Source organism: Trichomycterus rosablanca, chromosome 2, assembly GCF_030014385.1.
Source record: "Trichomycterus rosablanca isolate fTriRos1 chromosome 2, fTriRos1.hap1, whole genome shotgun sequence".
Classification (NCBI taxonomy): domain Eukaryota; kingdom Metazoa; phylum Chordata; class Actinopteri; order Siluriformes; family Trichomycteridae; genus Trichomycterus; species Trichomycterus rosablanca.
The window spans coordinates 8,548,562-8,573,492 of NC_085989.1; the positions used below are offsets into that span (position 1 = coordinate 8,548,562).

The 24,931-nt window shown below is 41.4% G+C and overlaps 1 protein-coding gene across 1 annotated transcript in view; it reads right to left on the bottom strand.

The window, feature by feature from the left end:
• The window catches only part of grin2da (glutamate receptor, ionotropic, N-methyl D-aspartate 2D, a), a 232,600-nt gene that overhangs the window by 65,628 nt on the left and 142,041 nt on the right, over nucleotides 1-24,931 (bottom strand). Inside the window, exon 3 of the mRNA XM_062985506.1 lies at nucleotides 6,145-6,411. Within this exon, the coding sequence (XP_062841576.1) occupies nucleotides 6,145-6,411 (267 nt within the window). The remainder of the gene's footprint in view (nucleotides 1-6,144; nucleotides 6,412-24,931) is intronic.

The window sequence follows — 24,931 nt, forward strand, 5'->3', positions numbered from 1 at the left end:
CTGACATTTCGAACTTGTCGGTTCGAAACTAAGCTCTGCCATCCGGCAGGCTGGCCGGCTACACAAACAAAGACTGTTGTTCATACAGTGTGGGAAGCCAGAGCCGGGACCTCATAACCGACCTCTGCTGGCTGGTTGATGGCGCCTGCACAGAGTCGAGGAATAATGCTGATCAGGGTGTGGTTCTCCGTACACAAAGCTGATCCACATATGAACTAACCTCATGCAGGAGAAAAGATGTAGTCGGCTACTGGACACGTGTCGGAGGGGGCATGTGTCAGTCTCGCTCTCCTCAATCAGGAGTGGAGATCAGCATCGGTAGAGAGAAGCATAATACAATCAGGTAATTGGATAGCACACCAGCGCTGGGATTCTGAACTCTTCGAGTTTGAATCTCAGCTCTACTACCGGTTGGCTGGGTGCCCCTTATGCCTAGTTCACACTACACGATTTTCGCCCTGATTTTTGTTTGCCGACTGGTCGCCGCTAGACGTGCTGGCTCTGACTCTGAAAGTCATGTAGTGTGAACTTGCCATTAGCAGGTACAATTGGCAGTGCCAGTACCAGGCAAAAATGACCACTAGTCTGCTGGGTGGGTAAAGATGGACTAAAAAAGGGGGTTGAATCTTGGACACTGTGTAAGGACCCTGGTTAGTTGCCCAATCTGCAAGAGACTGGTCTCAGGCGTGAATCCACTGACATATGGGCGAATAAACAGGGGTATGTGGTCTGCACATGCATCAGAGGGAGCATGTGTCAGGCAAATATACCCCCCTCGGGTGTGACTGGGGTCCCCTGTGCTGAATTACAAGAAAAAGGAAGAAAGTGCATAAATAAAATAGTTTAAATCTGTATATTAATGCAGTATAAATAATTTATAATGTAAAAACTGAGTTGTGTCAGACGTTAATGGCTATAAAATCAGCTTATGGAGAAGAAAAGAGCTTGGGAACATTTAATTAATTACAATTATTTAATCACCGGAAAAGAACAGCCACAGTAATCACTGAAATCCCAATAAGGGTGTCACAGACAGGTCTCTTTTGAAGTGGATGTACTCTTTTAACCCCAACTGAGCTATGTGAAAAGCACCAGCGCATTATTCAAAAACAAGATAAAAGCAATTATAGATAAACCACAGGTAGAATAAAAGTGACTGAAGTACTATTAAATATTACAATATTTTCCAGGTATTTTAAGACTGACAGTAAACGCACCATGGTCCACTAAGGTTAAAAAGGAGTATTTTTCCCCCCCCATCACGTACTGTCAGTTTCCGGACCTGACCCCAATTTCGCCTTCACTCCTAACCACCTAAACACACCACAATTCTTTTCTTCAAAGCTTTCTGACTGTGGAGACGAACTGACACACAGTCTGAATCTTCCCCTAAATCACATGTTGATTAGGGTCCTGAAAGTCCCGCTCTGTGGATACTGGGGAAAATTAATCAGTCAAGTGAGTAACGGCGGAGAATGGATGTCGGCTTGTGGCAGTCGATGGGGAACTGGGAGAGTCGGTTTGGGGTCGGATGGAAAGTGTCAGTATTGCTGCACATGCCAGTCTGTCTTTTGGTAGGTTTTGTGACCTGGTTCTGCTTAGGAGGCTTAATGTAAAGGCGGTGATTTGAGTCGAGGGAGATTGGTAGTGTGACACTGGTACCTGAACTGTAATTAGAAGGATATAATAATGTTTCTATTTAAGTGGCACATTCCCACAGTGCATTGTGGTTCATTATGTCAGATTCCACATTTTATTGATTGATTTATTTATTTTTATTTTATTTTTACACACTTGGGTTACATTAATGACAGGTTGAATTACTGGTTACACAAGATTCAGTCAAACACAGTCATGGACAATTTTGCAGCTCCAATTCACCTCACTTGCATGTCTTTGGATTGTGGGAGGAAACCGGAGCTCCCGGAGGAAACCCAAACCCACACAGGTATGGGAAGAACATGCAAACTCCACACAGAAAGGACCCGGATCGCTCCACCTGGGAATCGAATCCAGGACCTTCTTGCTGTGAGGTGACAGTGCTACCCACCGAGCCACCATGCTGCCCAAGTCTATTACGTCCAATAGTCCATTATGTCAGATTGCACATTTTATTTATTTATTTATTTATTAGGATTTTAACGTCATGTTTTACACTTTGGTTACATTCATGACAGGACAGGTAGTTACTCATTACACAAGATTCATCAGTTCACAAGTTTAATGTCAAACACAGTCATGGACAATTTGTGTCTCTAATTCACCTCACTTGCACGTCTTTGGACTGTAGGAGGAAACCGAAGCTCCCGGAGTAAACCCACACAGGCACGGGGAGAACATGCAAACTCCACACAGAAAGGACCCGGACTGCTTGACCTGGAAATCGTCACCAGGACCTTCTTGCCGAGAGGCGGGCCACCGTGCTGCCCCAGGTTGCACATTTAATTCAGTACATCACATAGGCAAAAATCTACATTTTTAGATTACTGTACAGAAGGGAGCCAGGTGCAACCCTCTTTATTGGTAACCAGGTATGGGATCAGCACTGAGGGAACACTGATAAGTGCACCTCCCAATGGCTGGGCCACCTCCCAATGTCTCTCTTAAATACCAAAATACATCTCAATTTTAGGGGTCACCACAGTTGATTATTTTGGTCTGAATACCTGAATAGCTGGATTCCCTTGCTGATGCAACCCTCTTTATTTGTATACAATGGACCTTCTTGCTGTGAGACGAGTCACCGTGCTGCCCCAGGTTGCACATTTAATTCAGTACATCACATAGCCAGAAGTATGTGGACACCTAATTTTGAGCTTGTTATATGTAATATGGGGTGGCACGCTGGCTCAGTGGGTAGCACTGTCGCCTCACAGCAAGAAGGTCCTGGGTTCGATCCCCAAGTGGGGTGGTCTGGGTCCTTTCTGTGTGGAGTTTGCATGTTCTCCCCGTGCCTGTGTGGGTTTCCTCCCACAGTCCAAAAACTTGCAAGTAAGGTGAATTAAAGATACAAAATTGTCCATGACTGTGTTTGACGTCTGTTTTTACCCGTTCTGTCATGAATGTAACCAAAGTGTGTAAAACATGACGTTAAAATCCTAATAAATAAATAAGTAAATAAATATGTAATATGAATTCATACGAGGGATCTTCAAAAAGCTTCCACACTTTTATATTTTGGATGGAAACGGTGAGGGCGGGAGGAGTAGTAATTAGGGATGTAACGATACACTCTACCCACGATGGGATACGATTCACGATACTGGGTTCACGGTATGATTTTCCCCGATTTTTTTAAACTAAACGAAATTGAAGACAAATTCCTTTTATTACTTCTATTTAAAATAAAATACTGTATTTGTGCTTACATTTAATTCATCTAAATAATGAATGTCCTTAATTTTATTAAATAGGTGCAAACTATGCAAAATAAATGCTACACATTTCCCTTCTTCTGTATTAAAATATATAGCGCCAGTGCCCTCTGCTGTTTAAAGTGAATATCGATTAATCTTAAATGATTAACCAATTCAAATCGCGGCACATGCGCACCGATTTTTAACTGTCTGCCGGTGCACCGTTACATCCCTAGTAGTAACTGATCGTGTCTGGAAGACTGAGGGAGAGCTTATAGTCTGGATTTAGCACCATCTGATTTCCACCTTTTTGGACCTTTCAAAGAAGCTTTAAGAGGAAGAAGATTTCCATATGATGATGATGTGGAAGCAGCGGTGGAACAGTGGCTACTCGCTCAACCAAAAACATTTTTCAATGCTGATGGCATTAAACAGTTGGTACGACTCTGGAAAAAATACATCGGAAGGTAACTGTGTAAAAAAGTGATGTCGTTTGTTCATTAAATTCTTAATAAATAAAGTTAAAAAAGTGCGAAAATTGCGAAAAAGATCCCTCGTATTAAGTCGATGTGTTGATTTGCACATTTGAAGGATGCATTTGGCAAATCAGCTTTCATATTTTTGCAGGTGTGATTAAAACTGCCCGTTTTTAGACAAGCTGGCTTTTAGAAAATCATGATAATAAATATGAATAATCTAACCAATGATGAAAAAGATTTATGTTAAAAGAAAGTGTGGAAATGGATGGAAAGTGCATATACTATAAAATGAGTCCTTTTAAAGGCTTTTAAAGCAGCACAGATGCAGGTACAATGATTACAGATGGCTGTTAATGGTAACTTCTCATTAAAGCACTGCCGTTATTCTTATGTTCACATCTCTATAATTAACTAAAGACTGATTTAATATTGCGGTTGTTAATTGTGCCTCCCTATTAAACTGAACAGAAAAAAAAAGTGGCCGTGTAATGAAAGACCCGGCTCATACAGAAATAAAATGCAAATGAGACAAAGCCAGGACAAGTGCCGCTGACAAAATGACTGATAGGGCTTTTCCAACAAAATAGCTCTGGTTCTTGAACCGGTTCTGTTCAGGTGTTTTGTAAAGAACCGACCCGTGCTTCCACCAGTTTTTGGGAACCAAGCGTGCGTCATTAACGGTGGACATTACACAACGCAAGTAAAGAGTAGTGGTGTGATGGCGGAGCGTGTTGATTATGTGCGAGCATTTGTGCTGTTGTTACAGATGTTCGTTTTTATGCAAAAAGCATCAATCAACTATTGGTGATAAGAAGACGTAGACGTGTTTGTCGCAGTTGTTGTTTTCTTTAGTTCATTGACGTGAGAAGCGTTTTGTGATTCACTCTCACCTCGACCCTCGGCGCAAGTATCCGATTTGCTCAGCGCTCGGCGCTCACTAAAGTTCCACGATAAGAATATCCATCTGTGTGAAATAACCATCAAATCTACTCTAAAATACAATACATACACTATATTGCCAAAAGTATTCACTCACCCATCCAAATAATTGAATTCAGGTGTTCCAATCACATCCATAGCCACAGGTGTATAAAACCAAGCACCTAGGCATGCAGACTGCTTCTACAAAGATTAGTGAAAGAATGGGTCGCTCTCAGGAGCTCAGTGAATTCCAGCGTGGTACCGTGATAGGATGCCACCTGTGCAACAAGTCCAGTCGTGAAATTTCCTTGCTACTAAATATTCCACAGTCGACTGTCAGTGGTATTATAACAAAGTGGAAGCGATTGGGAATGACAGCAACTCAGCCACGAAGTGTTAGCCACGTAAAATGACAGAGCGGGTCAGTGGATGCTGAGGCGCCTAGTGCGCAGAGATCGCCAACTTTCTGCAGAGTCAATCGCTACAGACCTCCAAACTTCATGTGGCCTTCAGATTAGCTCAAGAACAGTGTGTAGAGAGCTTCATGGAATGGGTTTCCATGGCCGAGCAGCTGCATCCAAGCCTTACATCACCAAGCGCAATGCAAAGTGTCGGATGCAGTGGTTTAAAGCACACCAGCACTGGACTCTAGAGCAGTGGAGACGTGTTCTTCTCCGTCTGGAAATCCGGTGGACGAGTCTGGGTTTGGCGGTTGCCAGGAGAACGGTACTTGTCTGATTGCATTGTGCCAAGTGTAAAGTTTGGTGGAGGGGGGATTATGGTGTGGGGTTGTTTTTCAGGAGTTGGGCTCGGCCCCTTAGTTCCAGTAAAAGGAATTCTTAATGCTTCAGCATACCAAGAGATTTTGGACAATTTCATGCTCCCAACTTTGTGGGAACAGTTTGGGGATGGCCCCTTCCTGTTCCAACATGACTGAGCACCAGTGCACAAAGCAAGGTCCATAAAGACATGGATGAGCGAGTTGGAAGAACTTGACTGGCCTGCACAGAATCCTGACCTCAACCTGATAGAACACCTTTGGGATGAATTAGAGTGGAGACTGCGAGCCAGGCCTTCTCGTCCAACATCAGTGTCTGACCTCACTAATGAAATTCTGGAAGAATGGTCAAAAATTCCCAAACACACTCCTAAACCTTGTGGAAAGCCTTCCCAGAAGAGTTGAAGCTGTTATAGCTGCAAGGAGTGGGCCGATATCATAAACCCTATGATTAAGAATGGGATGTAACTCAAGTTCATATGCATGTGAACGCAGAGGTGCGCATACTTTTGGCAATATAGTTCACTGACTGGAACCTCTTTTTTTTCGGTGTTAAATTTAAAAGAAACTACATTCTTTCAAGACCCCCCTCCTCCTTCCCCCCGCTGACCTGCGCCTCGTTCTCCTTCAGCATCCGGCGTGTCCGCACCCCTCCCGGGTCGTCGGTGAGATTGAGCATCACCGTGTTCTTCCTCTCCCAGCCGATGAACGAGCCGTCCGTGATCCCCTCCACCATATCCAGGAATTCCTCGTAGCCGTGGTGGCGCGTGGTGACCACTGAGAAGGCGGTCCAGTCGAACTCCTCCAGCACTTCGAAGATGACCTCCAGCTGCATTGCCGTGGAGCAGGAGAGCTGCAGGTACACCGAGCCGCTCTCCTGGAAAACGTGGGGAAAAGTGAACATGTCTGTCATTAGGCTGTTGTAAGCAGATAAGAAACAACAGTTAGCACGGAATGAAGGTTCCAAAGTCCAACACCCAATGTGATCTGGCTAGAGCAGTATAAAAAAGGCCCATGGTTCTGTTTTTTGTTCTTTAGTACATACTGCTGTAAGAACCCACGATCATGCCAGTAAGTGCTCCAATCCAGTCAACTGTAATCTTTGTTTCCATTTATCATTTACCTTATTTTTCCACATCAATATATATATAGTATTTATATGTTTACCTTTTCGTTTTCAGCATTTAGCAGACACTTATATCCAAAGCGACTTACAGTACTGTGACAGTATATTGTCTAAGCAATTGAGAATCAAGGGCCTTGTTCATGGGCAACAGTGGCAACCTGGCAGTGGAACACTAGCACAGTACCTTAATTGCAAGGCTACAACCTTCTTTATTTATATAGTATATAGGAATCCCAACAACACTGCTGCACCTGATACAACACACACTACTATGGTATTGTGCTCAGTATGTTCTGGTCAGTGGAGGTATATAGGGGGCCTGTTCTATTCATAGAAAGGTTACAGGAGATTCAAAAGTGCAATCCAAAAAGCAACATATACACTAATCAGCCATAACATTAAAACCACTACAATCACTGTCCAATTTTTTCAGCTCCATTTATTATATAGAAGCACTTTGTAGTTCTACAATTACTGACTGTAGTCCATCTGTTTCTCTACATACTTTTTATAGCCCCCTTTCATGCTGTTCTTCAATGGTCAGGACTCTCCCAGGACCACCACAGAGCAGGTATTATTTAGGTGGTGGATCATTCTCAGCACTGCAGTGACACTGACATGGTGGTGGTGTGTTAGTGTGTGTTGTGCTGGTATGAGTGGATCAGACACAGCAGCGCTGCTGGAGTTTTTAAATACCGTGTCCACTCACTGTCCACTCTATTAGACACTCCTACCTTGGTCCACCTTGTAGATGTAAAGTCAGAGACGATCGCTCATCTATTGCTGCTGTTTGAGTTGGTCATCTTCTAGACCTTCATCAGTGGTCACAGGACGCTGCCCACAGGGCACTGTTGGCTGGATATTTTTGGTTGGTGGACTATTCTCAGTCCAGCAGTATCACTGAGGTGTTTAAATACTCCATCAGCATGGCTGTGTCTGATCCACTCATACCAGCACAACACACACTAACACACTGAGAATGACCCACCACCCAAATAATACCTGCTCTGTAGTGGTCATGTGGTGGTCCTGACCATTAAAGAACAGTCAGTAATTGTAGAACTACAAAGTGCTTCCATATGGTAAGTGGAGCTGATAAAATGGACAATGTGTGTAGAAACAATGAGGTGGTTTTATTGTTATGTCTGATCGGTGTATATTACAGTCAGTAATTGTATACCCACAAAGTTCATCTGTATAGTAGATGTAGGTTATACAATAATAAATGTCAATAACACAGGTGTACCTAATAAAGTGCTCAGTGTAGTGTGCCTTGCTGTTTATTCATGGTCACTGACCTTCTCCCATTCATTCATTCATTCATATTCCCTCACTTCTGCTCCCATTGCCTCCCACTCATCCAGCTCATAGCCATCATTCTCAGTACCCGCAGAGCATGACGTAAGGCATTCGTTGCTATTCATGAAGTGGATTTCAGGTGACATTAGGCGTCCTTGGCCGGTTCAGGCTGCTAAGATTTGCCTCAGTTCCGTTTTGGATCTAAGGAGTGGAGCAGTTCAGCTAGACAATAAAGCAGATTTATTACGCCGACCCCGGCTTGTACATCTGATGATGAAAAACAGCCGTGCTTCAGCTGACACTTGCTAATGGAACGGGTGTCCGTCGTGTCAGGAAGCACCGCGGATGCCTGATGCTGTCAAAGCGGATTGACTTTCCTTGTTAGCATCACGATCATTGGCTGTATTTTCTTAATGCTGCCGTTACAGGCTGAGACGGTGATTTGTGGAAAGGAACGTAGGATCATTATCCGCCAGATGTTTCAGCACGGTGCAGCCGCTGAACCAAAATATCACAACAAATATTTAGATCGGAGGATAATTATGCCTAGACTAGATTGTTGTTTTGATATCTGATCAACTGGTGGATTAGATACTTAGCAGTGATAGTTTAATTTCCTACGAGAGTTTCCATATCGTCGTTGGCAGCCTGGAACTCTCTGTTTACGTCTCATTTTCCTCCTGAGGCAGGACGGTGGTGCGTCCACTAGAGCGGGTGCTACCCCACATGTGTTTCCTATGTGTCCTACAGTTTCCTCCTACCCCCTAAAAGACCTACTGGCTAGTTTAAATTGCCCATAAGTCTTACTTCATTTTCATCGATTGCTATATTTTGGGGACGGCACGGTGGCTCGGTGGGTAGCACTGTCGCCTCACAGCAAGAAGGTCCTGGGTTTGATCCCCAGGCGGGGCGGTCCGGGTCCTTTCTGTGCGGAGTTTGCATGTTCTTCCCGTGTCTGTGTGGGTTTCCTCCAGGAGCTCCGGTTTCCTCCCACAGTCCAAAAACATGCAGTCAGGTTAATTGGAGACACTGAAATGCCCTATAGGTAAATAGGTGTGTGTGTGTGTGTTTGTGTCTGCCCTGTGATGGACTGGCCCCATTCAGGGTGTAACTGTGTGCCTTGCGCCCATTGAAAAGCTGGGATATGCTATATATACAGCACCCACTGGCTTTAGAAAGAGTAATTTGTACTTTAAAAGGTGGGCATGACAGAGGGTAGTCAGGATAGTGTCTACAGCTAGAGTGGTGACTTCCATAACCACAAAAATGAGGGCATAACAGTGGGTAGTCAGGATAGTATCTACAGCTAGGGTGGCCACTTCCATAACCCCAAAAAGGAGACATCAGACCCCAAAAGGAGAGCATAACAATGGGTAGTCAGAGTAGTATCTACAGCTAGGGTGGCCACTTCCATAAACCAAAAAAGGAGGCATCAGACCCCAAAAGGTAAACCTCTGGCACCCAGTCTGTTTAGAAGCAATGCAAGTCTGACCATTATGAAGCTGTTTCCATAACCCCATGACCCCAAAAAGACATTAGACACTAAAAAGGAAGGCATGGCAGTAGGTAGTCAGGATACTGTCTACAGCCAGGGTGGCCACTTTCGTAACCCCAAAAAGGAGGGCATGACAGAGGGTAATCAGGATAGTGTCTATAGCTAGAGTGGCGACTTCCATAACCACAAAAAGGAGGGTATGACAAAGTGTAGTCAGGATAGTGTCTACAGATACTGTGGCCACTTCCATAACCACAAAAAGGAGGGCATGACAGAGGGTAGTCAAGATAGTGTCTACAGATAAGATGGCCACTTCCATAAGCCCAAAAAGGAGGGAATGAAAATGGGTAGTCAGGATAGTGTCTACATCTAGGGTGGCCACTTCCATAAACCAAAAAGGAGGGCATGACATTAGGTAGTCAGGATAGTGTCTACAGCTAGGGTGGCCACTTCCATAAACCAAAAAGGAGGGCATGACATTAGGTAGTCAGGATAGTCTCTACAGCTAGGGTGGCCACTTCCATAAACCAAAAAGGAGGGCATGAAAATGGGTAGTCAGGATAGTATCTACAGCTAGGGTGGCCACTTCCATAACTCCCAAAAGGGAGAACATCAGAGCTCAAAAAGGAGGGCATGACAGAGGGTATTCAGGATGGTGTCTATAGCTACAGTGGCCACTTCCATAACCCCCCCAAAAAAGACATCAGATCCCAAAAGGAGGGCATAACAATGGGTAGTCAGGATAGTATCTACAGCTAGAAGTGGCCACTTCCATAAACCAGACCCCAAAAAAGGAGACCTCTGGCACCCAGTCTGTTCAGGAGCAATGCACGTCTGACCATTATGAAGCTGTATGAAGCTGAAGCGAATTCTAAATAGCTAATATGTCCGACTACTACACAGGAAATCCTTTCGAGTTATTACAATAGAGGTTGTAGCTTACAAAAAGATTAAAACTAATAATCATCTCATAATAGAACACAGCCTATGATTCAGGAAACAGAAAGACAAAATATAAGCAGGGTTTTAAGCTCAGGCGTGTACATGCAGGACCACTTTGTGCATAAAAGCTTCCGCGAGATGTGCTGTGACAGAGGATTAAACCAGGATTTCAATTTGGCCATTTCAAATTCGAACTCAATATTACTTTTAAATCCACAGAGAGAAATCCAGTGAGTGTAGTGTAGCATTAGCTGCACCTTAAATCCTTTTCTCCCCTTCAAAACGAAAACTGCTTAGCATAAAAAGGCTCGGAGAGTTAGCGCCAGGGAATGGTGAAGGTGGGTGTGAAATGGGTCAGGTGACATTTTGCACAGTAATAGTTCTACCTGAGCTTCGGCGATTTAAACTGAAGTATACATGCTAGGTCTGTGCACAGGCTAACGTTTACATGCTAAAACTAGCCATGTTAGCATAGGCATCAGAGAATCTGCAAAACCGCTGTGTATATATTGAACACCATATATCAATAACATCGAATCTAAAATGACCTTCACTTAGCTGTGTTGATTGTGGGTTGACTAAAATTTTCAAGCATGAATCAGGAAGCTTAGCAACTTTTAAATTAGCCTACCAACTTGGTCTGGCACTCGATAGACACAGCTGGTGGTTGGCGTGTCTCCTCATTGGTGTCTGGGCAAAGCACTGGCATGAGCAGCAGAAGAATACTTAAAAGTCCAGTGTGTTCCAAGATACAATCCACCACTGGCTGGTAAAAAGAAGAGCCAGCTGATATCACACATGTCAGAGAGGGTGTGGGTAAGTGTGTGGTCCTTGTTAGTCATTATGAATGAAGTGACAATGAGGTTTACAGTGCAAGGGGTATCTCTCAGGGGGAATTATTTACATTTAAAGAAAGCTGGGATCGGCTTGAATATCAGCTCTGCTACCGGCAGGCTGGGCGCCAACATGAACAATGATTGACTCGTTCATATGGGGGGTGCCGGAGGGGATTCCTTATAACTGTTGCAATTACGATTTCTGCTGGCTGATTGATGCCGCCTACACAGAGACAGAGGATAATGGAGATCAGTGCATAGTGCATGACTCTCCATGTGTGAGACTGTGCCCTGTATGAACTCACCTTGTGAAATCACACGTGTCAGAGAGGGTGTGGGCAAGTCTGTGGTCCATGTCACTAATTATGGACAAGGCAGGTGGCACAGCGGTAAAACACGCTAGAACACAAGAGCTGACATCTCAAAGTTTAAATCTCAGTTCTGCTACCGGCAGGCTGAGCGCCTACATGAACAATGATTGACTCGTTCGTATGGGGGGTGCTGGAGGGGATTCCTTATAACTGTTGCAATTAAGACCTCTGCTGGCTGATTGATGCCGCCTGAATAGAGACGAGGGATCATGGGCATCAGTGCGTGGCTCTCCGTACACAAAGCTGATCCGCATATGAACTCGCCTCATGCCGAAGAAAAGATGCAGTCAGGTACTGCACATGTGCACGGAGTGGGAGTGGAATCCCAGAGCTGTTGTGCTAGCAGAACATCCCATTGCGCCACCTGGGTACCCCTCCCTGCTGCCAACTATTAACTAGAATTGGGAATCCTTGATGCTTTAGCAGCTATTTGCTGGATAGCTCATCAGGACCAATAAATGCTTTGCATGGTTGTACAACAAACAGTAAATACAAAAACTTATTTTAGTGATGGTGTTTACATATTTCATTAGGATAATAAAGCGCTCAGGTTGCGCAGCATTCTATTAATCTAACCAACAACTACTGATAGTGCTTTTCCACCAAAAGAACCCTGGTTCTTGAACCGGTTCTGTTCAGGTGTTTTGTAGAGAACCGACTCGCGTTTCCACCAGTTTTTGGGAACCAAGCATGTGTCATCAACGGTGGGCGTTACACAACAAAAGTAAAGAGTAACATGATGGCGGAGCGTGTAGATTACCTGTGAGCATTTGTGCTGTTGTTACAGATGTTCGTTTTTATGCAAAAAACATTGCTCAACTATTGGTGATAAGAAAATGTAGATGTGTTTGTCGCAGTTGTTGTTTTCTTTAGTTTGTTGACGTGAGAAGCGGTTTGCGCATTGCTCTCACCACGACCCGATTTGCTCAGCGCTCCACTTGAGCAATAAAACATCACTAAAGTTCCACGACACGAACATCCATGTGTGTGAAATAACCATCAAACCCAGTATAAAAGCTCACGTGTGGTGGTTCACAGCTCGGGGTTCTGAATCCGCTTCTCGGGAGAGTCGAAAAAAGCTTCACCTAAATAAAGCGTAACGTGGATTAATGTACTAAAAGTACCACACAGAAACACTCAATTTCTCTCCGTTATTACAGGTTATAAGTGCTCTGTATTGACCAAATTCGTCAGTCATTGTTTAAGTACAACAAGCCGCGTTAAGCTTTATTTTTCACGTTAAGTGTTTATACTTTTACCACATCATATCACACAGTTCAACTCTTGAAAATATCAGCGAATATCAGCAGCAAACTGGCTCAACATTTAATCAGGTGAATTTCAAAAGATGAAAGTGCAGCGCAACGCAAAGCACCCAAACCTCTACACTGTGACACGCCCACAGATGACGTCACAGTTCACGCTGAAAAACCAAGTATTCTGTGGCGACAGATTAGAATGCTAGTTCGCTGTCTGGAACCTCTTTTTTTCTGTGGAAACACGCGGAACTGGTTTAAAATCAAGTTCGCGAACGAGAAGGAGAACGGAGCCGGATCCGCGTCGGTAGAAAAGGGGTATCTGATTCTAACTGGATTTCGGCCGGGCATCTACACAGAAATGATTGCCTGTCTTTGGGGCAATGGATTGTTGTCTTCTTCAGGGTATTGTTATTCTGGAGAAACCCGACCCACCAGGACCCTAACCAGAGTAAATTGGTTGATAAAAATTTTATTTAAAAACAGAGGATAATGAGCTTATATGTTTTGCTAGTAAAATTTTTAAACTTGGACCCCTGAGCAATAGAAAAAACTAATCTGCACTGAAAAATCTTTCTTTTTTGATACTTCCTAGATCTGGATGGGTTTTTGCTTAAAGAAAACCAAAAGATGATTTAAACAAAATGCCTGTTGCCAACTGTTGGTACAGCATCCAATAATGGAGCAGTTTTAAATGATAATAATAATTATAATAATAATAATAATTTGTATTTATATATTTAAAAAGTGAAGTAATACATGCAGCCATTAATCTGATGTTTTAAATGTTCTTCTAAAAATATAGACACTACTTTTAAGGGTAATAAATAAATAAATAAATAAATAAATAAATAAATAAATAAATAAATAAATAAAAATTAATTAATTAATAATTATTATTATTATAATAACAACAACAACAACAACAACAACAACAATGATGACTATGTCTGCTTGACTGACAGTTCACAGTTACGCTAACTGGAGATACTAAAATTGCCCTAGGTATAAATGTGTGTGTGTGTGTGTGTGTGTGTGTGTGACTGACAACCTGTCCTAGTAGTGTTTCCTACATTTTACCCACTGAATCGTACCCACTGCAACCCTAAATAGGACAAAGTGGTGATAAAACAGACAGTGAATGAATGCATGAATGGATGAATAATGTAATAATAATGAGATAATATCAAGTTCATATCAGAAATGTGATTTGTTACATCTCTCTAGTCATAGTGATGGGTTGGGATGTCTTTTGTAAAGCATGAAAAAAGCAAAGAATAAACTTTTCTCTTTGTTATTGATGACATCTCATTGTTTTTGCTGTACATCAGCATGAGAAGTGTGCCAGTTAAAAAAAAAAAAGCTAATACATGATTTTGGTTTCTAAAAAAAGTAATTCACTTTAAATTTGGTATTTACTGTTTACTGCTATGACAGTCATTACAAAAAAAAACTCAAGTCAAAAGATGAATCTGAGAGAACCATCTCTGCAGCACTTCATAAATCAGGCCTCAATGGGAGCGTGTCAAGACAGAAGCCAGTGTTGAGTGAGTTGAAGTGCTCCGTTAACATAATGAATACGATTTTCTGGGCTGATTAGAGAAAAACTGAAGTCTCTGGGCAGAACAGAAAGCACTATATCTCGCAAAAAACAGGCACTGAGCATCACCTGGCTAATGTCTGCCAGCCAACCAGTGTTGTGCCAGTTCACAGCTTTTCTGAACTAGTTCAAGTTCAGTTCATACATGCTCAAAGTGAACAGTTCACGTTCAAAGTTCACAATTTTAATTCTGAACTAGTTTAAAGTTCAGTTCATTTTACTTTTTTCGTGAGATATTCAAATAAATACTTTTTTTCACACTACAAGCTAGAAATCACTATACGTTCTTTGAAACTGCTCATTGTAGACATTTGCTCATGACACTGCAATTGTGGGTTTCTTACCAGGTGATGAAACTTGCAGCAGTACAGACAAGGTAGACCAGTTCTATACTTAGTGCAATGAAATCTACCAGCATTTAATTAAAAAAAGAATATATAATATGAAATATGTATATATTATTTGATATATATGATATTATATATACATATGTGTGTGTATGAAATGAGCAAAACTCTTGAATGAAGGTAATGAAGGCAAAACTCAAAGGCACAAAAAACTTTATTTTTAAGGAAACTGCGTATCTTTATGGTTGATACAGTGATTTTTAAGACGTAACCAGCGAGAATACAGGAGGGAGGAACTTTCTCTCGTTGCGTTTCAAAAGAGAAAACAGATGTCACTCAGTTTTCAATGGAAAACAAATTCCAACGTTCATTTACAGTGATGTCTGCCGTTCATGACACATAATGTGAACTAATTCACGTTCAAGTTCTTTATTGAAAATGTGTTGCGTTCAGTTCAACGTTCACGAAAAAATGAGCGTGTTCAATGAACGCGTTCTTTTGAACTCGTTCACGCACAACACTGCAGCCAACACAACAAGGACCTGAAGCATACAGCCAAAACAACACTGAAGAGACTTCGGGTCAGACTTTTAACCCAAGAAGGACCTGAAGCATATAATCAAAACAACACTAGAGTGACTTTGGGGCTCAAAATAGCTCAAAATTTATCCCTATTGAACCACTGTCAATGGTTGAGTGAGATATCTGCCATGAAGAGTGAGATAAAGTGCACAAATCTCAATGAGACGTACCTAAGAAGACTTACAGCTGTAATTGCTACAAAAGGGGCTTCAACAAAGTTTTGAAGTCAATTGACTTGAGTAAAACATGTACTTACACCTATCAGCCAAAACATTAAAACCACCTCCTTGTTTCTACAGTCACTGTCCATTTTATTAGCTCCACTTACCATATAGAAGCACTTTGTAGTTCTACAATTACTGACTGTAGTCCAACTGTTTCTCTGCATGCTTTGTTAGCACTTTTTCATACAGTTCTTCAATGGTCAGGACCCCCACAGGACCACCACAGAGTAGGTATTACATTTACATTTTCAGCATTTAGCAGACGCTTTTATCCAAAGTGACCTACAATTATGTCTGAACACAATTTTGAGCAATTGAGGGTTAAGGGCCTTGCCCAGGGGCCCAACAGGGGCAACTTGGCAGTGGTGGGGCTTGAACCAGCAACCTCCTGGTTACTAGTCCAGTACCTTAACCACTGAGCTACCACTGCCACTTTATTATTATTATTTAGGTGGTGGATCATTCTCAGCACTGCAGTGACACTGACATGGTGGTGGAGTGTTAGTGTGTGTTGTGCTGGTATGAGTGGATAAGACACAGCAATGCTGCTGGAGTTTTAAAACTCCTCACTGTCACTGCTGGACTGAGAATAGTCCAACCTACCAAAAATATCCAGCCAACAGCACCCCGTGGGCAGCGTCCTGTGACCACTGATGAAGGTCTAGAAGATGATCAACTCAAACAGCAGCAATAGATGAGCGATCGTCTCTGACTTTACATCTACAAGGTGGACCAACTAGGTAGGAGTGTCTAATAGAGTGGTCAGTGAGTGGACACAGTATTTAAAAACTCCAGCAGCACCGCTGTGTCTGATCCACTCATGCCAGCACAACACACACTAACACACCACCACCATGTCAGTGTCACTGCAGTGCTGAGAATCATCCACCACCTAAATAATACCTGCTCTGTGGTGGCCATGTGGGGGTCCTGATCATTGAAGAACAGCATGAAAAAGTGCTCACAAAGCATGCAGAGAAACAGATGGACTACAGTCAGTAATTGTAGAACTACAAAGTGCTTCTATATGGTAAGTGGAGCTGATCAAATGGACAGTGAGTCTTTATAAATGTATCAAACACTATTTTTACTTTTTAGTTAAAGGTTAATGGATCAACCAGAGAAAATAATCTATTTTAAGCTTTTTGAGCCAAAAGGCTTCAAAGGCTGGAGGCTTCAGATCAACATGCATATCAATATTTATAATTACTGAGTGACCTTCAATATTTCTTTCAAGATGAATTTCTTTTATTTACATTTTCTCCCATCAATACATGGATTTATTTCCTTTTAAAACACAGTTACATACATTACCCACAATACACTCCAAAATGCCCATTTAGCTGATGACACATAAAGAGAAAATGAATCTCCATGTTCCTTTTTGTGCTTTTTATTTATTTGTTTCAATCTGCTCTGTGTTTCAATCATGTTTGAGGTTGAAACTCTTAAATTTATTTCTGTAAAGCAAATTATTGTATAAATAATAAGTCCAAACACACGCTTACTTTACTCCACTGGGAGGGCGGTGTGAAAGATTTTGAAGTGGGTCTGGATGTTGGACGAGATGGCAAAGCCTACAATCCAAACTGTGATTCATCCTTTATAATATAATTGTAAATTAAGTGTAAATGCTTCTAGATGGGTTTAAGGCATGATCCAATCGAGTAGTTGACGTCCTACCATGATTCGTAACATATAAATACTCAGGGAGCCCAGGTGACCACATATTGGACTCATTATTGGAGAATGAATGCAGGAGCTCTGGTGACAAAGACTATTTAACCGGCTAGTGTTTAAACAGGAGCAATACACTGATCAGCCATAACATTAAAACCACCTCCTTGTTTCTATACTCACTGTCCATTTTATCAGCTCCACTTACCATATACAAGCAATTTGTAGTTCCACAATTACTGACTGTATTTCTCTACATACCTTTTTAGCCTGCTTTCACACTGTTCTTCAATGGTCAGGACCCCCACAGGACCACTACAGAGCAGGTATTATTTAGGTGGTGGAACATTCTCAGCACTGCAGTGACACTGACATGGTGGTGGTGTGTTAGTGTGTGTTGTGCTGGTATGAGTGGATCAGACACAGCAGCGCTGCTGGAGTTTTTAAATACCGTGTCCACTCACTGTCCACTCTATTAGACACTCCTACCTAGTTGGTCCACCTTGTAGATGTTAAGTCAGTGACGATCGCTAATTTATTGCTACTGTTTGAGTTGGTCATCTTCTAGACCTTCATCAGTGGTCACAGGACGCTGCTCATGGGGCGCTGCTGGCTGGATATTTTTGGTTGGTGGACTATTCTCAGTACAGCAGAGACAGTGAGGTGTTTAAAAATTCCATCAGCATTGCTGTGTCTGATCCACTCATACCAGCACAACACACACTAACACACCACCACCATGTTAGTGTCACTGCAGTGCTGAGAATGATCCACCACCCAAGTAATACCTGCTCTGTAGTGGTCCTGGGAGAGTCCTGACCATTGAAGAACAGCATGCAGAGAAACAGATAGACTACAGTCAGTAATTGTAGAAGTACAAAGTGCTTCTATATGATAAAATGGACAGTGAGTGTAGAAACAAGGAGGTGGTTTTAATGTTATGGATGATCTGTGTAAGTGTAAATGCTTCTTGATGGGTTTACTGCATGATCCAATCAGGTAGTTGACATCTTACCATGATTTGTGAAGTATAAAATACTCAGCGAGCCCAGATGACCACAATCCTGGACTCCTGGAATCCTGTGCATTGTGGACTTGATGCTTGTGCGTTATGCTGTGTGGGAATTTCGCTGCCAGCATTTCAGAAAGAGTCACTGCAAATCAATGCTAAGTAATTTTGACCGATCACCTGATCCATGCGATAGAACATTTCTATTCTGATCTGATTGGTCTCTTCTGAGATAACAATACCCTTATCTACAGGGCCCAGGGGGTCAATAAGTGATTTGTTGGGTGTATAAATAATGTGAATCTTTTAGAGTAAACCCTAACATAACTGATTTAAGAAAATTAAATGTATATTTTGTTGTTAGACAAAACATTGTATATATGTTGTTAGAAATGCAAAATTATGCCTTAAAATACTGTGTTTCTGGCTTAGAAGTGGATTACAGTGTCATGACCACCTGCCCTGCCATGCGATGTTATAAGCTAACAAAAGACATTAAGGTGCACTTAATGAGGCACTGCTGATAAAAAAGTCACTTGATGAGGCACAGAGACTGCTGATTAAATGAGTCACCTGAAGCACAGAGGCCGCTGATTAAATGAGTCACTTGATGAGGCACAGAGACTGCTGATTAAATAAGTCACTTGATGAAGCACAGAGGCTGCTGATTAAATGAGTAACTTGATGAGGCACAGATACTGCTGATTAAATGAGTCACTTGATGAGGCACAGAGACTGCTGATTAAATAAGTCACTTGATGAAGCACAGAGGCTGCTGATTAAATGAGTAACTTGATGAGGCACAGAGACTGCTGATTAAATAAGTCACTTGATGAAGCACAGAGGCTGCTGATTAAATGAGTAACTTGATGAGGCACAGATACTGCTGATTAAATGAGTCACTTGATGAAGAACAGAGACTGCTGATGAAACTAGTCATTTGATGAAGCATAGAGACTGCTGATTAAATAAGTCACTTGAAGCATTGAAACTGACTGCTGATTAAATGAGTCACTTAATGAAGCACAGAGACTGCTGGTTAAATGAGTCACTTAATGAGGCAAAGACTGCTGAATAAATCAGTCACTTCATGAAGCACAGAGACTGCTGATTAAATAAGTCACCTGATGAGGTACAGAGACTGCTGTTTAAATGAGTCACTTGATGAGGCACAGAGACTGCTGATTAAATGAGTCACTTGATGAAACACATGAACTGCTGATTAAATGAGTCACTTGATGAAGCACAGAGACTGCTGGTTAAATGAGTCACTTAATGAGGCACAGAGACTGCTGATTAAATGAGTCACTTGATGAGGCACAGAGACTGCTGATTAAATGAGTCACCTGAAGCACAGAGGTCGCTGATTAAATGAGTCACTTGATGAGGCACAGAGACTGCTGATTAAATAAGTCACTTGATGAAGCACAGAGGCTGCTGATTAAATGAGTAACTTGATGAGGCACAGATACTGCTGATTAAATGAGTCACTTGATGAAGAACAGAGACTGCTGATAAAACTAGTCATTTGATGAAGCATAGAGACTGCTGATTAAATAAGTCACTTGATGAAGCATTGAAACTGACTGCTGATTAAATGAGTCACTTAATGAAGCATTGAGACTGCTGTTTAAATAAATCACTTGAAGCATAGAGACTGCTGATTAAATGAGTCACTTAATAAAGCACAGAGACTGCTGATTAAATGAGTCACTTGAAACACAGAGACTGCTAATTAAATGAGTCACTTGATGAAGCACAGAGACTGCTGACTAAACGAGTCACTTGATGAAGCATAGAGACTGCTGATTAAATAAGTCAACTGAAGCACAGAGACTGCTGATTAAATAAGTCACTTGATGAGGCACAGAGGCTGCTGATTAAATAAGTCACTTGAAAAAGCACAGAGACTGCTGATTAAATGAGTCATTTGATGAAGCATACAGACTGCTGATTAAATAAGTCATTTGATGAAGCATACAGACTGCTGATTAAATAAGTCACTTGATGAAGCATAGAGACTGCTGTTTAAATGAATCACTTGATGAGGCACAGAGACTGCTGATTAAATGAGTCACTTGAAGCACAAAGACTGCTGATTAAATGAGTCACTTGATGAAGTACAGGAACTGCTGATTAAATGAGTCACTTGATGAAGCACAGAGACTGATAATAAAATGAGTCACTTGAGGCACAAAGACTGCTGATTAAATGAATCATTTGATATGGCACAGAGACTGCTGATTAAATGAGTCACTTGATGAGACACAGAGACTGCTGATTAAATGAGTCACTTTATGAAACACATGAACTGCTGATTAAATGAGTCACTTGATGAAGCACAGAGACTGCTGGTTAAATGAGTCACTTAATGAGGCACAGACACTGCTGATTAAATGAGTCACTTGATGAGGCACAGAGACTGCTGATTAAATGAGTCACTTGATGAGGCACAGAGACTGCTGATTAAATGAGTCACTTGATGAAGCACAGAGACTGGTGATTAAATGAGTAACTTGATGAGGCACAGATACTGCTGATTAAATGAGTCAATTGAAGCACAGAGACTGCTGATTAAATGAGTCACTTGATGAAGAACAGAGACTGCTGATGAAATTAGTCATTTGATGAAACATAGAGACTGCTGATTAAATAAGTCAATTGAAGCACAGAGACTGCTGATTAAATAAGTCACTTGATGAGGCACAGAGGCTGCTGATTAAATAAGTCACTTGATAAAGCACAGAGACTGCTGATTAAATGAGTCATTTGATGAAGCATAGAGACTGCTGATTAAATAAGTCAGTTGATGAAGCATAGAGACTGCTGTTTAAATCAGTCACTTGAAACACAGAGACTGCTGATTAAATGAATCACTTGATGAGGCACAGAGACTGCTGATTAAATGAGTCACTTGAAGCACAAAGACTGCTGATTAAATGAGTCACTTGATGAAGCACAGAGACTGATAATAAAATGAGTCACTTGAGGCACAAAGACTGCTGATTAAATGAGTCACTTGATGAGGCACAGAGACTGCTGATTAAATGAGTAACTTGATGAGGCACAGAGACTGCTGATTAAATGAGTCACTTGATGAAACACATGAACTGCTGATTAAATGAGTCACTTGATGAAGCACAGAGACTGCTGATGAAATTAGTCATTTGATGAAGCATAGAGACTGCTGATTAAATAAGTCACTTGATGAAGCATTGAAACTGACTGCTGATTAAATGAGTCACTTGATGAAGCATAGAGACTGCTGTTTAAATAAATCACTTGAAGCATAGAGACTGCTGATTAAATGAGTCACTTGATAAAGCACAGAGACTGCTGATTAAATGAGTCACTTGATAAAGCATAGAGACTGCTGTTTAAATCAGTCACTTGAAGCACAGAGACTGCTGATTAAATGAATCACTTGATGAGGCACAGAGACTGCTGATTAAATGAGTCACTTAATGAAGCATAGAGACTGCTGTTTAAATAAATCACTTGAAGCATAGAGACTGCTGATTAAATGAGTCACTTAATAAAGCACAGAGACTGCTGATTAAATGAGTCACTTGAAACACAGAGACTGCTAATTAAATGAGTCACTTGATGAAGCACAGAGACTGCTGACTAAACGAGTCACTTGATGAAGCATAGAGACTGCTGATTAAATAAGTCAACTGAAGCACAGAGACTGCTGATTAAATAAGTCACTTGATGAGGCACAGAGGCTGCTGATTAAATAAGTCACTTGAAAAAGCACAGAGACTGCTGATTAAATGAGTCATTTGATGAAGCATACAGACTGCTGATTAAATAAGTCACTTGATGAAGCATAGAGACTGCTGTTTAAATCAGTCACTTGAAGCACAGAGACTGCTGATTAAATGAATCACTTGATGAGGCACAGAGACTGCTGATTAAATGAGTCACTTGAAGCACAAAGACTGCTGATTAAATGAGTCACTTGAAGTACAGGAACTGCTGATTAAATGAGTCACTTGATGAAGCACAGAGACTGATAATAAAATGAGTCACTTGAGGCACAAAGACTGCTGATTAAATGAATCATTTGATGAGGCACAGAGACTGCTGATTAAATGAGTCACTTGATGAGGCACAGAGACTGCTGATTAAATGAGTCACTTTATGAAACACATGAACTGCTGATTAAATGAGTCACTTGATGAAGCACAGAGACTGCTGGTTAAATGAGTCACTTAATGAGGCACAGACACTGCTGATTAAATGAGTCACTTGATGAGGCACAGAGACTGCTGATTAAATGAGTCACTTGATGAGGCACAGAGACTGCTGATTAAATGAGTCACTTGATGAAGCACAGAGACTGCTGATTAAATGAGTAACTTAATGAGGCACAGATACTGCTGATTAAATGAGTCAATTGAAGCACAGAGACTGCTGATTAAATGAGTCACTTGATGAAGAACAGAGACTGCTGATGAAATTAGTCATTTGATGAAACATAGAGACTGCTGATTAAATAAGTCAATTGAAGCACAGAGACTGCTGATTAAATAAGTCACTTGATGAGGCACAGAGGCTGCTGATTAAATAAGTCACTTGATAAAGCACAGAGACTGCTGATTAAATGAGTCATTTGATGAAGCATAGAGACTGCTGATTAAATAAGTCAGTTGATGAAGCATAGAGACTGCTGTTTAAATCAGTCACTTGAAACACAGAGACTGCTGATTAAATGAATCACTTGATGAGGCACAGAGACTGCTGATTAAATGAGTCACTTGAAGCACAAAGACTGCTGATTAAATGAGTCACTTGATGAAGCACAGAGACTGATAATAAAATGAGTCACTTGAGGCACAAAGACTGCTGATTAAATGAGTCACTTGATGAGGCACAGAGACTGCTGATTAAATGAGTCACTTGATGAGGCACAGAGACTGCTGATTAAATGAGTCACTTGATGAAACACATGAACTGCTGATTAAATGAGTCACTTGATGAAGCACAGAGACTGCTGGTTAAATGAGTCACTTAATGAGGCACAGACACTGCTGATTAAATGAGTCACTTGATGAGGCACAGAGACTGCTGATTAAATGAGTCACTTGATGAGGCACAGAGACTGCTGATTAAATGAGTCACTTGATGAAGCACAGAGACTGCTGATTAAATGAGTAACTTGATGAGGCACAAATACTGCTGATTAAATGAGTCAATTGAAGCACAGAGACTGCTGATTAAATGAGTCACTTGATGAAGAACAGAGACTGCTGATGAAATTAGTCATTTGATGAAGCATAGAGACTGCTGATTAAATAAGTCACTTGATGAAGCATTGAAACTGACTGCTGATTAAATGAGTCACTTGATGAAGCATAGAGACTGCTGTTTAAATAAATCACTTGAAGCATAGAGACTGCTGATTAAATGAGTCACTTGATAAAGCATAGAGACTGCTGTTTAAATCAGTCACTTGAAGCACAGAGACTGCTGATTAAATGAATCACTTGATGAGGCACAGAGACTGCTGATTAAATGAGTCACTTGAAGCACAAAGACTGCTGATTAAATGAGTCACTTGATGAAGTACAGGAACTGATAATAAAATGAGTCACTTGAGGCACAGAGACTGCTGATTAAATGAGTCACTTGATAAAGCATAGAGACTGCTGTTTAAATCAGTCACTTGAAGCACAGAGACTGCTGATTAAATGAATCACTTGATGAGGCACAGAGACTGCTGATTAAATGAGTCACTTGAAGCACAAAGACTGCTGATTAAATGAGTCACTTGATGAAGTACAGGAACTGATAATAAAATGAGTCACTTGAGGCACAGAGACTGCTGATTAAATGAGTCACTTGAGGCACAGAGACTGCTGATTAAATGAGTCACTTGATGAGGCACAGAGACTGCTGATTAAATCAGTCACTTGATGAAGCACAGAAACTGCTGATTAAATAAGTCACTTGATGAAGCATAGAGACTGTTGTTTAAATCAGTCACTTGAAGCACAGAGACTGCTGATTAAATGAATCACTTGATGAGGCACAGAGACTGCTGATTAAATGAGTCACTTGAAGCACAAAGACTGCTGATTAAATGAGTCACTTGATGAAGCAGGAGACTGCTGATTAAATGAGTCACTTGATGAACAGAAACTGCTGATTAAATGAGTCACTTGATGAAGCACAGACTGCTGATTAAATGAGTCACTTGATGAAGCAGGAGACTGCTGATTAAATGAGTCACTTGATGAACAGAAACTGCTGATTAAATGAGTCACTTGATGAAGCACGAGACTGCTGATTAAATGAGTCACTTGATGAACAGAAACTGCTGATTAAATGAGTCACTTGATGAAGCACAGAGACTGCTGATTAAATAAGTCACTTGATAAGGCACAGAGACTGCTGATTAAATAAGTCACTTGATGAAGCACAGAGACTGCTGATTAAATGAGTCACTTGAAGCACGAGACTGCTGATTAAATGAGTAACTTGAAGCACAGACTGCTGATTAAATAAGTCACTTGATGAGGCACAGAGATTGCTGATTAAATGAGTCACTTGAAGCACAGAGACTGCTGATTAAATGAGTCACGTGATGAAGCACAGAGACTGCTGATTAAATAAGTCACTTGAAGC